This window comes from Hemibagrus wyckioides, linkage group LG12 (genome assembly GCF_019097595.1).
Source record: "Hemibagrus wyckioides isolate EC202008001 linkage group LG12, SWU_Hwy_1.0, whole genome shotgun sequence".
Taxonomy (NCBI): domain Eukaryota; kingdom Metazoa; phylum Chordata; class Actinopteri; order Siluriformes; family Bagridae; genus Hemibagrus; species Hemibagrus wyckioides.
Window position 1 is genome coordinate 3,429,439 of NC_080721.1, and position 17,687 is coordinate 3,447,125.

The window sequence follows — 17,687 nt, forward strand, 5'->3', positions numbered from 1 at the left end:
AGGTGCTTCTTTTTTTTAATGAATGTTCATGTCCACTGAATTCTAATATTAACGGCTTGCAAATGTATTATGGGAGGCGGGGACAATATCAGTGTTTAAGTTCAGTGTAGAATGGCTCAGGATTAGTTCTGTGAGATCCTGGCAGCTGTTTGTATTCCTAGGCTTTATAGTGAAGTGTAGGAGTATTGCTTGTTGTAGGAATACAACTTTAGGAAGCAGGAACAATTGGCACACGAAAAAAAAATGCTTTTTCTATTTCGGTTCATTCACCCCAATAATTAGAGCTGAAAGAGTGATTCATGTTTATTTTTAGCTAACACACATTTATATCTGCATAGTTATATCTAGACGAATGAATGCATCCACATTTCTCTAAAGCCGTCTGCAAAAGCATTAAATGAAATGAAAAAGAGTTGTGAATGGATGTGCAGTAGACATGAATTAGTATAAGTATTAAACTCTGTTATGTTTAAAGATAATTTAACATATTTCTTTTGTTGTTGTGAATGAAATAGAAAGGTGAGTAAAATTATTTTAAAATTATTATGTTAAAAGTTTATTTAAATTTTATTTACATTTTTAAAATTATTTTAATTGAATTTTTAATTAGAAATTTTAAAATTTAATTTGAAATTAAAAAACAGAAAACAACCATAATGTTAATCCCCACCCCCTTCTCTCTCTCTCTCTCTCTCTAGCTCGCTCTTTCTTTCTTGCTATCTCTTTCTCTCTAGCTCTCTCCTTCTTTCTTGATCTCTCTCTTTCTTTCTCTAGCTCTCTCTCTCTGTCTCTCTCTCTCTAGCTCGCTCTTTCTTTCTTGCTATCTCTTTCTCTCTAGCTCTCTCCTTCTTTCTTGATCTCTCTCTTTCTTTCTCTAGCTCTCTCTTTCTTCCTTACTCTCTCTTTCTCTCTCTCTGTCTTTCTCTGTCTCTCTCTAGCTCTCTCTCTCTCTCTCTCTTCTCTCTCTCTCTCTCTCACACACACACACACACACACACACACACAAAGTTCTCCGATTGGTTGATATAAAACACCAATCAGAAGACAGCTCCACGCCCCTTGCCACGCCCCTCCCGGGGCCCACAGTCATGTTCATTCATTGCTTTTTTTTTCCTCCAGTTCTATTCGATGCTCCTTCCGCGCGGGAGAAACGCTTTTCTTTTTTCCTTTTGTAGATGAGTTTCTATTTAAAAATTTATTATCATAATATTCTTCCTCTGATAGCTTAGTACATAACCAGATCGTTAGTTTCTACACAACGGGAAACGTTTTGTTTGACAATAAGGTGACTATTTAACCTTAATGTATATTTAAACACCTTTCTCTTTAATTCTTGCATTATTATTATTCTTATTATTCTTATTCTTCTTATTATCATTATTATTATTATTATTATTACAGTGTTATTCTTTGTGTATTTAAAAAAAATCATTAAGACGAGGTTTATATTAATCGATAGTTGAAAGTCGTTGGCTTGGTGTTTATATGTGTAACAAGGTTAACGTTTGATGAAGTGACATTTTCTATAGGCTAAAGCGCATTTAACACGGGATTCTGGTGGGAAAGTAGAGTGTGTACATTTGATATCGGTATCAGATACACTTGCAATAATGAAACCGGTATTATTTCCATCGTAAACATCAGCTTATACACTTAGTTCGAACCGTCTATATGGCAAACAACTAGAGCAACAGCCTGCTGATGGCATGGCGAGAAATAACGTCTCCTTTTTAGGACTATATAAACTCTTTTGTAAGTCGACCGTCTTTCTTCTTCTTCCTCTTCGTGCTAACTTGTTGTATTGGAATCCAAAAGATCGGAATGAATCGATCCCCGATCTAGTCGCCGCCCAGACCCGATTCCCGGTGGTGTGATCACCCGAATGTATGGATGGATGTTTTCAGTGCGCGCGCGCGCCATGTTTGATTCTATTGAAAGGAAATATTGCTGAAAAGTTACAAAAGCTCGAGAAGTCTCCTTTCTACTTCGGATTTTTTTTCGACTTTGAACGAATCCATTCGGTTTTTATTTGCACATATTTGCACCTGAAGTAAATATTTAGCACATTTTCGTCACTTTTCCCTCAGTTTTTTTTTCCTCAGTGTAGTCGGTCCATAGGATGAAAATGCAGAAAATGGCGGTTTGGTAAACTTGAGTCCAATTCTGTTTGTTTAACCTTTCCAGCTAAATAAAACCTGTTAAAAATCAACAATTTGATGATTTAACTTCCTAATAAAGGAATATTTGGGACATTTGTCTGGTTAATTTACTTGAATTTTAGCAGAATCCTTTCACTATTTTCCTATTTCCTTCCATATTATTCTGTGGTGCTCAGGCTATTTTAATTTTATTTTATGGACATCATTTTAATATTTATAGAAAGAGCTATATGTTTAGTAATGTTTATTTATTTTAAATAATCTGGATTTTTAAATTGAACACTTCACATTCATTCGGGATTAAAAGCGTGTTATATACAAACCGTGTTAGATCCCTCACAGAAAATATGAACGTTTAACTTTTTTCTTCTTTTCTTTTTTAATATCTCGCATAAACAAGTATACGTTGAAATGAATGCCACGAAAATGTAAAATAAATTAATGTAATGACACTTTTTTTTAAGACTTAATACACAAATAACCCAGCTCAATTGCATAAAACTAAACACAAAACTTTAACCATTCTTTGGTTTAGGAATTAAATTAATAATAATAATAATTAATAATCTAGAAATCCTTCCAACATCTCTCTGTTTACAAAGTGGTTAAAGTGGAATTTTTTAATTTTTTTTTTAATTTGTCCTATGCTTTACATCGCAGGAATCAATCCTGAAACAAATCCTCATATGTTTTTGGAATTCTTTTCCGTATTTCATCAAGCTGTAATAATAATAATGTATTAGCTAGAATTAATGCACTGATAATTGCATCTGAGGGAATTTGAAGTATACATGATTACAAAAAACACTGGTCATTAAAGACTATTCATGTTGTCTTGAGGAGATTTACAAACATCCTGTAAAAAAAAATTCAGATAAATATATTTATAGCTGAATAAAAGCTTTCCTGTTGATTGAATACAGTCATAATAATATAATATATAATAGAAATCAGATCAACAACTATTCACATGTCTATCTAGCTAGCTAGCTAGCTATCTGTCTAGCTAGCTAGCTATCTACAATTTTGATGGAAGAAGAATATAAAATAACTTCTAAAAAGATAAAGTTGGAATGAAAAATTTAAACCATAATGTTTATTTAATTAATTTATTTTTTTAATGACAGAATTAGTTCTATCAATGTTGATTTAAAAAAAAAAAAGAAATAAAATATTTTTTTAATAAAAAAAAAATCAAATAATATTATGTCAATACAATATTTAAAAAATAAAATAAAATTCATAGCTAAATGGAGAAAATATAGCTCTGGATATGGGCAAATATTTAACATGGCAGTATTTTTCAATTCAGTTATTGGTGTATATTAATAACAGCAATCGAATAACGTTTATCTCAGGTTCACGTAGCTAGAGGTTTTGAGGTTCAATTCTGACTGGCAATAAAAAATGTTTACAGAGTTATAACAGAGCTGTAGAATGAGGCATGGGTGTTAATAATGTGGGGGATTTCAAAATAGTCCATGACGATTATTTTCCTACAAAAATACAGTCGGAATCGATAAATAATCATTTTATTTTCATTAGACACCCGTACGTCAGGCAGAGAAATGCTTTTTGATTGTCTGTCATAAAATGTAGAATAAAAATATTTGTTGTTATTATTGTTATAAAATATATTTATTATTAATTAATTTGTTTATTTATTTATTTATTATGAAATAATAATTATAATTTTTTTAAATAATAACATATGGCACCATATCTCAGACAGCAGTTCCAGCTTCAGGTTCAAATCACAGGTTTATCTTCTGATTATAAACGTTAAAGCTGGAACTACTGTATAAATTGTGTATACACACACACACACGCAACATCCACTTTATTAGGTACGGCTGCATATTCACACAGTTAGAAATCAGCTTATCTTCCTCCAGCAGTGAGCAGCGCAAAAAAAAATCACACAGTTCAAGAGCTACATTTTCAGACCAAACATCCGAAACTGCTGATCTTCTGAGATTTTCACATACAACAGTCTCTAGCGTTTATAAAGGATGGTGCAAAAAACGTTCAGCCACAGGTATAGGGTGGAAACAGACTCATCAAAACTGGACACCTGGTCATTTTCCAGTCATCTAATGTCCAGTTTTGGTGTGTCTGTATCAATGAGAGCCACAGATTCTTGTTCTTGGCTGACCAGAGAAGAACCTGGTGTAGTTTTGCTTCCTGAGACTTTACAGAGTGCTCCACTGATCTCTTTTATCAAGATCAACAAAAATATCAGTGCTTATCAGTATAGAATAAAGAATAATGTAAGTATAGAATCCCCTTCAGTATGGATACAACCACCTCTTGCAGCAGTTGCTGTAGCTTTATGGGTGTTGGGGTAAGTTCCTCCCAGGTGTGCAGAATGTTTGGGGGGATTATCACCAGATTTGCTTGCTTCATGTTGGTTAAATTGCAACTTTTAAACTTTTCCTGCATAGCTTTGGGATCAGTGTTCTGCTGAAAGCTAAAGTTTCCGTTTCCCTTTCAAAGAAGTCCATGTTCTCAAGAGGAGGAGCATGATGCTGCCACCATGTTTCACTACAGAGATGGTGATAATTGTGGTGTGTGTTAAGTTTGCACCACACACGATACTTTGAAAAGAATCTCGAACCTGGTCTCATTTACACCCACATCTTTACTTGATTACTCCCATGGTCCTCAGTTATGCAGAGTTCTTGAAATACTTGGGTTGGTCACTCTAATCTTAGCTTCAACTCCTGGCCTCAGAGTCACCACTGGCCTCACCATGGTGTCCCTCACCAGGTCTTGTTTTTGCTTTGGTTTGGAAGAACGTCCATGTCTAGCTAGTGTTTTGGGTGGTCCATCCATTGCATTAATTTATCGATGATGGGAGAGTCAGAACACTGCGCACTCACCCCAAAGCTTCTCAGTGGGGTTAAGTTGTGGTGGTCAATCCATGTATATGAATGACGTCTCATGCTCCCTGAAGCACTCTTTCACAAGGAATCCTGGTATTGTCATGTTGGAATATGCCTGTGTCATCAGGGAAGAACAAATGTTGGAATATGCCTGTGTCATCAGGGAGAAAAAATGATGGTAAAACCTGGTCATTCAGGTGGTCAGCTGACCTCATGTTTTGAACACATAACATGGCTAAACCTAGAAGTAACCCTAGATCATCACACTGCCCCTACAGGCTTGTGCATGATGGCTGCATCACTACATCTGCCTCTCTTCTTACCCTGATGTGACCATCACTCTGATTTAGGGTAAATCTGGACTCATCAGATGACATGACCTTTTTCCATTGCTCCAGAGTCCAATCTTTATGTTCCCTAGCAAGTTGAAGCCTTTTTCTTCACTATTCTACAGTTGTTTTCTTATTTTTATTTTTATTTGACTCTTCTGAAACATCTTTTTCACAACCAGAGGATACATCTTCCGATGTGATTGTTTAAGAAATGAGAAGCTACTCACTGCATCAGAAACATCTGGTAGCTGCTCTCCTGTTCCCCTCCTGCTCTTATCCCTATTTCTGGGGATAAAGAGACATGGACAGTCTAAAGGAACATGAGATTACTGTGGACGGTACCATTTTAAAAACCAACATGATGACTGCAGCTGATACAAACAATTTTTCTACGATGGTTTACCACAAACATCTGATTACTTCAAACTAGGCTTTATGTTAATACTAGAATGACTTTCCTTTTTCACCATATGGTATGCAGTTGTTGTCCTTCAACTGCTCCCTATTGAGGGTCGCCACAGCCGATCGTCTGATCCACATATTTGATTTTGGCACAGGTTTTTACCCCAGATGCCCTTCCTGATGCAACGCTCCCATTTTATCTTAAGGACACCAAAATAGACCTAAGGACACCTTAAGGACACCAAAACAGACCTGGGGACACCTTAAAGACACCAAAACAGATCTGGGGACACCTTAAAGACACTAAAACAGACCTGGGACACCATAAAGACACTAAAACAGACCTGGGGACACCGTAGAGACACCAAAACAGACCTGGGACACCTTAAAGACACTAAAACAGACCTGGGGACACCATAGACACACCAAAACAGACCCGGGGACACCTTAAAGACACTAAAACAGACCTGGGACACCTTAAAGACACTAAAACAGACCTGGCGACACATTAAGGACACGAAAAAAAATGGATCTGGGGACACAATAAAGACACCAAAACAGATCTGGGGGCACCTTAATGACACCAAAACAGACCTGGTGACACCTTAAAGACACAAAATAGACCTGGGGACACCTTAAAGACACCAAAACAGATCTGGGGACACCTCAAAGACACCAAAACAGACCTAAGGTCACCAAAACAGACCTGGGGACACCTTAAAGACATCAAAACAGATCTGGGGACAGCATAAAAACACCAAAACAGATCTGGGGACACCTTAAAGACACCAAAATGGATCTGGGAACACCTTAAAGACACCAAAACATATCTGGGGACACCTTAAAGACATCAGAACAGACCTGGGGACACCTTAAACACACAAAAACAGATATAGAGAAACCTTAAAGACACAAAACCAAATCTGGGGACACCTTAAAGACACCAAAACAGATCTGGGGACAGCATAAAGACACCAAAACAGATCTGGGAGACACCTTAAAGACACCAAAACAGACCTGAGGACACCTTAAGGACACCAAAACAGATATGGGGACACCTTAAAGACACCAAAACAGATCTGGGGACACGATAAAGACACCAAAACAGACCTGGGGACACAATAAAGACACCAAAATAGATCTGGGGACACCTTAAAGACTTGTTTGCAGAAGCTTAGAGTATATATTGGTGGACAGTGTGGGTCATTGCTAGTAACTAGAAATAGTTAACTGATAAATAACAAAAATGTCTTGATTAAACACTGCTAGTCATGTTGCTATAGCTAAGTTTTTTGTTTTGCATATTATTTTGCATATTATTAAAACGAAACCAAAAATCATGTTTGCACAAATAAAATAAATTAACTAGCAGAAAAAGGCTGCCCTGCAAAGATTCTGAGGTTAGCTAGTTGTCAAGTATAGGCTCGAGTTCGGGTGTGAATTTGGCTCGTTACACAAGATGGCGCTGTCTTACTTTTGGAGGAAGAGTATATGGGCATTACTCCTTCTGTTTACATCTGATCTGTTTATCAGTGTGACGTAGGTGTCAGTTCTGCAAGCCTTAACATTTCATGCTTTCCCTGGAGATGCTAAGTCTCTGGGCTTATTGCTAGCTAAAGAGGACAGCTTCATTCCAATTCATTTCATTTGTATTTCCATTATTAATGTGAATGTAAACTGTGTAAAAAGTCTGCATTAGTAACTGAATTCCAGTGATTTAACAATATAAGAGACCTGTCTCTGGTCACAGCTGCTGCTTTTACCTCCCCCGTTGCACTTTTATTTTAATTGCACTTAAAATAAAACTGGACACCTAAAGGACACCAAAATAGACCTGAGGACACCTTAAGCACACAAAAACAGATCTGGGGACACCTAAAGGACACCAAAATAGAAATGGGGACACCTTAAGGACACCAAAATAGACCTGAGGACACCTTAAGCACACAAAAACAGATCTGGGGACACCTAAAGGACACCAAAATAGAAATGGGGACACCTTAAGGACACTAAAATAGACCTGAGGACACCTTAAGCACACAAAAACAGATCTGGGGACACCTAAAGGACACCAAAATAGAAATGGGGACACCTAAAGGACACCAAAATAGACCTGAGGACACCTTAAGGACACAAAAACAGATATGGGGACACTTTAAAGACACCAAAATAGACCTGAGGACACTTTAAGGACACCTAAACATACCTTGGGACACTTTAAGGACACCAAAACAGATCTGGGGACATCATAAAGACACCAAAATAGACCTGAGGACACTTTAAGGACACCAAAACAGACCTGATGACACTTTAAGGACACCAAAACAGTCATGGGGACACCATAAGAATACCAAAACAGACCTGGGGACACCTAAAGGACACCAAAACAGACCTGAGGACACCTTAAGGACACCAAAACAGACCTGAGGACACCTTAAGGACACCAAAATAAACCTGGGGATACCTTAAGCACACAAAAACAGACCTGGGGAAACCTTGAGCACACAAAAACAGACCAGGAGACACCTTAAAGATACCAAAAAAGACCTGAGGACACCTTAAGGACACCAAAATAGATCTGGGGACACCTTAAGGACACCAAAACAGATCTGAGGACAACTTAATTACACCAAAAAGACCAGAGGACACCTTAAGGACACCAAAATAGACCTGGGGACACCTTAAAGACACCAAAACAGATCTGAGGATACCTAAAGGACACCAAAACAGTCATGGGGACACCTTAAAGACACCAAAACAGATTTGGGGACACCTTAAGGACACCAAAACAGTCATGGGGACGCCATAAGAACACCAAAACAGACCTGGGGACACCGTATGGACACCAAAATAGACATGGGGACACCTTACGGACACCAAAACAGACCTGAGGACACCTACAGGACACCAAAATAGACCCAAGGACACCTTAAGCACACAAAAACAGACCTAGGGAAACCCTGAGCACACAAAAACAGACCAGAAGACACCATAAAAGGCCTTGAAACACTTTAAAGACACGAAAATAGACCCGAGGACACCTTAAGGACACCAAAATAGACCTGGGGACACCTTAAGGACACCAAACCAGTCATGGGAACACCATAAGAACACCAAAACAGACTTGGGGACACCTAAATGACACCAAAATAGATATGGGGACACCTTAAAGACACCAAAATAGACCTGAGGACACCTTAAGCACACAAAAACAGACCTGGGGAAACCTTGAGCACACAAAAACAGACCAGGAGACAGTTGAAAGACATGAAAACAGACCTTGGGACTTTAAGGACACCAAAACGGACCTGGGGACACCTTAAAGACACCAAAACAGACCTGGGACACGTTAAGGACACTGAAACAGACCTGGGGACACCTAAAGGACACCAAAATATACCTGAGGACACCTTAAGGACACATAAATAGACCTGAGGACACCTTAAGGACACATAAATAGACCTGAGGACACCTTAAAGACACCAAAATAGACCTGGACACCAAAACATGGCTTTTCATGGCTTTTTCTTTTCAGCTAGTCAAGTTTTTGTCTTCGGTCTGCTCTTCAGGACACTGCTTACTCAGGTTAAAGTCTGCTATAATAAAACCTTCCACTTTTCCAGTCTGGATGTCATTACTGTTATTCTGTGAAGAGCTTCTCTCTTCTAACCTGGGAGATCTCACTAACTTTGCTTCTCTCTTTATGACTATTTATTAGAAGACCATTTCTAAACCTATTTAATGTCGTTTAAAATTAACAGTTTATAATTAAACCTGATTTTCTAATGAATAATTAAACCTGCAGGTTCAGGAGTCAGGGCCAATGAGCATTTTCATTAAGCGTCACATTGCTCCCTCTAGTGGACATTCCTGTACATAACACATGGAAACTCACAGAATTTATTAAACCTATACGAGACAACAAAAATGAAAATTAATTAGAAATGTTGTGAATTTATTAACAATAAATATTCTGATTTTTTTTCATTCACAAATCATGACACGTTTATTTTTTTATTTAGTTATATACCATCAATAACTACAATCCATGTCTCACAAGCTTCCTATCCAATGTGTACAAGGTGTGTGTCCAGTGAGATAAACACAAATATTCTGCTTGTTCACGTCTCGCTGCCTCATTGCTTCTGTAGTGTGAAAGAGTTCTGGTTCTCCTGGGTGCTCACTGGCTGAGAAGATGTTGCCCAGGAAGTGACCGCAGCTCATTAACGACACCATGTTCCTACTGTTTTTATGATGGTTTTGAACACATCACTATATTGCCAAAAGTTTTGGGATGTCTGCCTTTACAAGCACATGAATGTAATATGGAGTTGTCCCACCCCTTTGAAGCTATAACAGCTTCAACTCTTCTGGGAAGGCTTTCCACAAGGAGTGTGTTTTTGAGGTCAGGCACTGATGTTGGACGAGAAGGTCTGGCTCACAGTCTCCACTCTAATTCATCCCAAAGGTGTTCTATGGGGTTGAGGTTAGGACTCTGTGCAGGTCAGTCAAGTTCCTCCACACCAAACTCCATCCTTGCTTGGACCTTGCTTTGGTCACTGGTGTGCGGCCATGTTGGAACAGGAAGGGGTCATCCCCAAACTGTTCCCACAAAGCATGAAATTGTCCAAAATGTCTTGAAGCATTAAGAGTTCCTTTCACAATGATTTGCAGTGGTGTCCCAAAACTTTTGGCAACATAGTGTATCATCTACTGAAGTTTCCAAACTTTTCTTTTTATTTTAAACTTAAAATATAATAGACAAACCTTGCTTGAAATGCTGAAACTCATGAATGTATTTTTTTTTTGGTGGAAATGATGAATACAGTGTACACGTTTGGGTACAGAAAGATATATTTAAGTATAATTTTAGAATTAAAATATAATATGATAAAAAGGTTTTATGATACAAATGGCGACTTCTCTCTGAACATGACCTTCTGAAACAACCGAATAATTCATCATTTATTTAACATGCAAATGCTGCCATTAGAAGGGATTCACGAGCCATTAATCCACATTGAAATACGGTTTGGTTTTAATTACAGACAAATTCTGAATCATGTGATGATGATGATGATGATGATGATATCAATTCACATTGTTCTAAAGCGTCCTCGTTAATATCACACAATTATTTTACCTTCTGTATGTCTGAAGCAGTGTTAAAGCTGAAGGTCAGGTTAATGGTCTGCATTACAATTCTATTATTTCATTAGAGTACAGTCCATCAGTGTGAACCAGTGTCTGGATTTATTTCTATTTTCAGTCCTTGAGTGTCCAAAATCTGCTCAGCAGGGAGATGGCAGTATAGTAAATATAGACAGTAAATTCAACTCAGGATGCAGGCTGAGATGCTGGAGCTGTAAAGCAGCAGCAGCATGATGACTTGGCATAAAGTGTGTGATAAATAAATAGCGGTAAAATCTAACGAGGTAAAGAGAACACATTAAGACTTGTTAAGACTAATAATGGCACTTGTTTTAATACACAGACAGCCATGTGGTATGAGGAACGCTTCAGCACTGGGAAACCCTAAAAGCTCTGAGCAGGACTGGAAAGATTTGCACCAACATCACTGGACACTTTAATAGGAATAACGCTGCCTCTACTCATTCATCCATCCATCCAATGAGCCGATCATGCGTCGGCATTCTAAATACAGCACTACTGGGCAGTGGTGGCGGATCAGGGTTCAAGCCCCAGCACCACCAAGCTGCACTGTTGGGCAATTAACCCTCCCTGGAGCAGGGACGCTGTATCATAGCTGCCCCTGTGCTCTGACCCTTAGCTGGGATATGCGAAGGAAAGAATTCCACTGTGTACACTATATTGCCAAAAGATTTGGGTCACCTGCCTTTACATTCACATGAATGTAATATGGAGTTGTCCCGTCCTTTGCAGCTATAACAGCTCCAACTTTTCTGGGAAGGCTTTCCACAAGGTTTAGGAGTGTGTTTATGGGAATTTTTTTTGACCATTCCTCTAGAAGCGCATTTGTGAGATCAGGATGAGAAGGCTTGGCTCGCAGTCTCCAGTCTAATCCCAAAGGTGTTCTATGGGGTTGAGGTCAGGACTCCACACCAAACTCACTCATCCATGTCTTTATGGAACTTTGCTTTGGTCACCGGTGTGCGGTCATTTTGGAACAGGAAGCGGTCATCCTCAAACTGTTCCCACAAAGCATGAAATTGTCATTAAGCATTAAGAGTTCCTTTCATTGGAAAGGAAGCCCAACCCATGAATTCAATGATTTAGAGGGGTGTTCCAAAACTTTTGGGAATATAGTGTATATGTGGCGATAATAAAGGCTTCCTGTCCTCAGTTCTTCGTTTTATTCCTGAATTACATGCCCTGTAGACAGCTTACGGTTAAGGTGGATGTGAGTTGTGGATCAGTGTCCTGGGAGCTGGGTTGCCAGATTCCTCATATAATGGCTGCGTATTGCGATTCAGAAATGTGCATCACTGTCAACTTACCTCTCATGAAAAAGTATGAGGAAAAAGAAGACATGAAATCTGTGCCTGAACATTTCCGGGTTAGCAGACACCTAGTCTAAAGCAATTTGGCAAGCTTTCTTAAAAACACACACACACACACAAATAAAACCATCTCTGCCTACATTGGATCTGTATACATATTTCATATATCTCTCTCACACACGCACACAATATAATGAGTCTTGGTGTCACTGGTGCTGCCCAGATTTACGTCAGAGGCTGTGGCTGATTGCCGTGAGCGTTTGTTCCTGATTCGTTCTGTTTTGTGGGTCTGTGCAGGACTGTCCCTGTTATGTGAGAAGGGCTGTGCACTGAGGTGTTCATTGTAGCATCCAGTCTGTTCTCCAGCTTCACCAAACGGTTCAAGATGTCATCCAATAGCACAGCAATGGTCCTTTTCAGATCAGCTGGGGTGAAAGGAGACAAAATATCATTGATTAATATCAGTTACAGTCTCTCACAGGCTGGTTAACTCTGTACCAATGAACCCAAGCATAAAACCCACATCTCCCTGATAATCTAAACACCAGACACTGAAAGAAAGGCTCACCAGTTTTACTTACACTTTATTACCAAAAGTATTGGGACACTCCTCCAAATCATTGAATTCAGGTGTTGTTTTTCAGGTGTCGAGCTCGGCCCCTTAGTTCCAGTGAAAGGAACTCTTAATGCTTCAGCTTCATACCAAGACATTTTGCTTTGTGGGAACAGTTTGGGGATGACCCCTTCCTGTTCCAAAATGACCGCACACCAGTGAACAAAGCAAGGTCCATAAAGACATGGATGAGTGAGTTTGGTGTGGAGGAACTTGACTGTCCTGCACAGAGTCCTGATCTCAACCCCACAGAACACCTTTGGGATGAATTAGAGCGGAGACTGTGAGCCAGACCTTCTTGTCCAACATCAGTGCCTGACCTCACAAATGCACTTCTAGAGGAATGGTCAAAAATTCCCATAAACACACTCCTAAACCATGTGGAAAGCCTTCCCAGAAGAGTTGAAGCTGTTATAGCTGCAAAGGGGCAGGACAACTCCATATTACATTCATGTGCATGTAAAGGCAGACGTCTCAGTTTTGGCAGTCTCCGCTCTAATTCATCCCAAAGATGTTCTATCAGGTTGAGGTCAAGTTCTTCCACACCAAACTCACTCATCCATGTCTTTATGGACCTTGCTTTGTCCACTGGTGCGCAGTCATGTTGAAATCTGCCAGAATTGTATTGTGTAGCTATTGACCTGAATCTACAGGTCCTGTTGAACTTCTCTGCTGCCACATGATTGGTGGATTAAGTAACTACATGAACATGGTGTGGACAGAAGGAGTCCAGTGAGTATGCATTAGTGATAAAAAGCAGAAGTTACATCATGCTGTATTACACAAAGCAGAACAGACATTCTGAACACAAATCAAACCATCCAACAGTGAAGCCCCTGAGCCTTACCGTATCCAGCCATTGAGGGGTTAAATGGCCGTACAAACTCCTGGTTCTCTGCGTTGAGAGCTTTGACATAGCGCTGGCTCAGCTCCAGGATCTGTTGGCGGAGTTCAGCGCTGCTTTGGTGCCGTGGCTGTGTAATGGTGTAGTGCAGCAGCAGCAGACACCAGGCCAGGCCAAAGAGTAGGAGAAAAACGCTGAGCCTCTGAGACATGCTCCTACCTCGCAGGAGACAGCCGAGCATCGCTGTAGCCCAGCAGCTATGTTGGCTTCCACCACCAAGGCCAGTGGAACGGAATGCGAGGATAGGGTTGAAGATAAATGTGTTGTGTGGACCGCAGAGTTCAGGATCAATCAGATGATTGGGAACAAGCAGAAAAGCAGGTTGTAGATCACGCCATGTCTAGAGATGGTGATGAAGATTTACAAAAGTGACCAGAGCTGAATCCTGCAGGGAAACATCAGGGCATCTGGGTGGAGACTGGACTGAAGGACAGCTGGAGGAGTTTGAACCAATCCCAAACTCTGATCATTCTTGGGATCTCAACTTGATCCATTCGACAAATTGCCTAACAGAGAAATACACAGAAAGCACAAAACTTAACTATTATTCAAGGAAAAAATATAGATTCTAGCAAAACACTGTAGATCTGTGTTTGGGTACAGACAATACCAGCTCATCATACGGACGAATGGTCACTGAACTGTTGTTTTAATCGAGTGATAAAAACTGTTTAATTATGCAAGAGTGAGAAATACGACCACGTTGCTCTGCCTGACCCTACAGTGACCTCTCGAATTGTGTCTCTAACAGCCTACACAAAACACAGGCTCATATTTACATTATTGACTGGTCTTTCAGCTTCATGACAGAGCTGTACCTTGAGCTCGAGCTGGACTTTGAGGTTAAAAATCACCACATTTATCTCAAGCAACATTCATTTAACACCAAGTAATAAGAAATAAAAGCTGACAAACACTGTTTATGCTTCTGTTTACTACAACTACACACCTCATTGGCTCTCCGTGGTGTTCTGACCACTCGTGAGTCGATGCTCGATGCTTACAGCATTATCTGTAACAGGATCTGAAAAACATTCACAGGTGCAGACCACAATTTATTTTAATCAGCATATCTAATCATTATTCAAATAAGATATAATAAACATACTCACCGGACACTTGTGTCCATTCAGTCGTTGCGGTTGCTGATTATGATCGCACTTTATAAAGGCTGCATTGAAGCGTGTCACAAAGCACGAGTCGTCTCGGACACAATGCTGAGCTCAGTGGCCTCCACAGTGACCAGATCCAACCTTTGGGATGACGTAGAACAGGAGATTAACAGCATGAATGGGAATTCTGCAGCCTGATACCATAGAAATGTTTTGGAGAATCCCTGTTATGAAGCTGTGGCCCTCATTCCTAATGAGAACCCTGAGGTGACGCTGGTTTGGAAAAACTCCCTGAGAAGATCTGAGGAAGAAACCCTGAGAGGAACCGGGCTCAGAACCTCATCCTCATTTGGGTGACAACGGACGGTAAATAATGTCCGTCCTTCAACAGTATATAGTCACGAAGAATAGTGCAACCGAGAGCTCTTGAGGAACTGACCGGTCAGTGTAGTTTCTGAGGACAATGTAGACTTAGTTAATGTGCTTTAGTTAATTGTCCTCACCTCCAGAAGGTTAGTGAACGCTGCATTGAAGTTTTGATTTATTATAAAAAGCTCAGTTTTATCAGCTGTTAATCCTACTGTCCAGTTTTTTTTTGATGCTCTTTATCTTTCTTTAACTCATCCAACTAACTTGTGTTGTTTTTCTGAGGTTGTGTAAAACTGTTAAAGATCTTACAGCCGATGTAATAATCCATATATAACGTATGTAACGTACGTGTGTGTGTGTGTGTGTGTGTGTGTGTTGTCTAGCTAGTATGGCTTCTATTAATCCGGCGTGACAATACTACGCAACAATAAACAAATAAATAAATCAGATCGTTATTAAGACATTAATGTTTACATATATAACTCTTTCATATGTTACAGTACGATAGCATCTAGCTAGCTAGCTAACTGGCTTGAACTGTACTGGTGTACTCCTCCGCTAATCATCCAGCTAACAGACACACACCACTCCAGAGGTTACACAGCTCGTCATTAACTCGTTCTGTTAACTAGATTCAACCCGTATGGTTAATATGATGTTACCTAGATCCAGCTTAACCAGTCCAGCAGCGCTATGGTTCCAGGATTTCGCAGTTTGTCTTTTTTCTCTCGCGCTGAATCCGCACAGGAACAAAGGTGCGTTCAACGGCTGTGTGGCGAAAGGTTTTCCAGCACGGAAGCTGTCGAAATTTGCCGAAACTTCTACTTTCTACTTCTGCATTCTGGAGCGTGTGCAAACGGGCATAGACAGCGAAATTAATGCAATAAAATCACATTTTTATGCAATAAAAATATCAACTAAGGACTAAACGAACACTTTTGTGAACAAACCTGTGTACTATTAATTAGAATCTAATTAGTATCTAATTAAATATCCGTGTGCAAAACTTATTTGCCCCCCCCCACCCCCCCAAAATAGGTATTGCATCCAGAAGATTCATTCAAGCACATTTATCTATAAAATTCCTTCTCTTTATGATCTTCTTAATTAAGGATTATGTTGAACAGTATATGTACACTGATCAGGCCTAACATTATGACCACCTGCCTAATATTGTCTTGGTCCCCCTTTTGCTGACCTGTCCTACACCTTTTTATCAGAATCAGCAACTTTAGCAGTTTGAGCAACAGTAGCTCGTCTGTTGGATCGGATCACACGGGCCAGCCTTCACTCCCCACGTCCATCAATGAGACTTGACCGTCCATGACCCTGTCACCGGTTAACCACTGTTCCTTCCTTTGACCACTTTTGATAGATACTGACCACTGCAGACTGGGAACACCTCACAAGAGCTGCAGTTTTGGAGATGCTCTGATCCAGTGGTCTAGCCATCACAATTTTGCCCTTTTGGTCAAACTCGCTCAAATCCTTACGCTTGTCCATTTTTCCTGCTTCTAACATCAACTTTGAGGACAAAATGTTCACTTGCTGCCTCTAATATATCCCACCCACTAACAGGTGCCATGATGAGGAGATCATCGTCAGTGTTATTCACTTCAGAATGTTATGGCTGATCGGTGCTTTCATCAAGTTATACTGCAAAGCTTACACTGGTCATATTAATGAGCCGTAACATTAAAACCACAGACTTAATGTGGTGGGATAGTTTTCAAAGTATGGGCAAGAGTAAGGATTTGAGTGACTTTTGACCAAATTGTGATGGCTAGACGACTGGATCGGAGCATCTATCAAAACTGCAGCTCTGAAGGACATCCAGTTTTGGAAGCACTGGAATGGTGTATTGTATTGAGCTGAGGTGTATACACTGCCACCATTGGTGTTTCTTGAACTCTAATATTTCTTCTGCCATGTTTGCTCCTGAGCATGGTTGGAAGTATTTATCACCTGAAACACGTACCATTATGGAGTAGTTAAACTGTGTTTTCTAGCCCTACAGACATGCCTGAATTAAGGGTTAATTACATTTCCATTTGACTAGGTCCCTGAACTGACACAGAGGTTGTTTTTCTAATATTCACGGTCTTAAGTAAAGTCTCGGCAGGGTTTGCATAAGGAGTGGAGCCGCATATGTAAACATGTTCTCTGTACCTGTTACTTCTTCTCTGATGTTTTGGTGGATAAGCAGATAAGGTGCAGTAGCGCCACCTGAGGTACTAGAGGAAGGCGAGAAATCAACATTTAAATTCAACACTCTTTCTTTTTGTGAAGGTCTCCCAGGCTAATAATCCTGCAGGGTGACCTCTGTGTTTGTTGGACAATTGGTCAGAAGGTTGTGAGTTTGAATCCCAGGTCCACCAAACTGGACTGCTGGGTCATTGAGCAAGGCCCTTAACCCTCAATTCGCTCAC

General features: G+C 39.9%; 1 protein-coding gene across 1 annotated transcript; it reads right to left on the minus strand.

Moving 5' to 3' along the window:
* Positions 1-11,234: 11,234 nt before the first annotated feature.
* On the minus strand, positions 11,235-16,069 carry ccdc126 (coiled-coil domain containing 126). The gene is made up of 5 exons (XM_058405162.1): positions 15,921-16,069; positions 14,890-15,030; positions 14,727-14,801; positions 13,721-14,283; positions 11,235-12,685 (listed from the first exon to the last, which is right to left on the minus strand). Exons 4-5 carry the CDS (start codon positions 13,956-13,958, stop codon positions 12,486-12,488), a joined length of 438 nt encoding a protein of 145 aa, XP_058261145.1. The 5' UTR covers positions 13,959-14,283; positions 14,727-14,801; positions 14,890-15,030; positions 15,921-16,069; the 3' UTR covers positions 11,235-12,485.
* Positions 16,070-17,687: the final 1,618 nt, after the last annotated feature.

Excerpts from the sequence above, each read along its gene's own strand:
- ccdc126 (XM_058405162.1), bottom strand. The coding sequence starts at position 13,958 with ATGCTCGGCTGTCTCCTGCGAGGTAGGAGCATGTCTCAGAGGCTCAGC. Across the intron at positions 12,686-13,720 it reads CCCCTCAATGGCTGGATACG|CTGATCTGAAAAGGACCATT; the intron begins GTAAGGCTCAGG and ends CTTTCACCCCAG.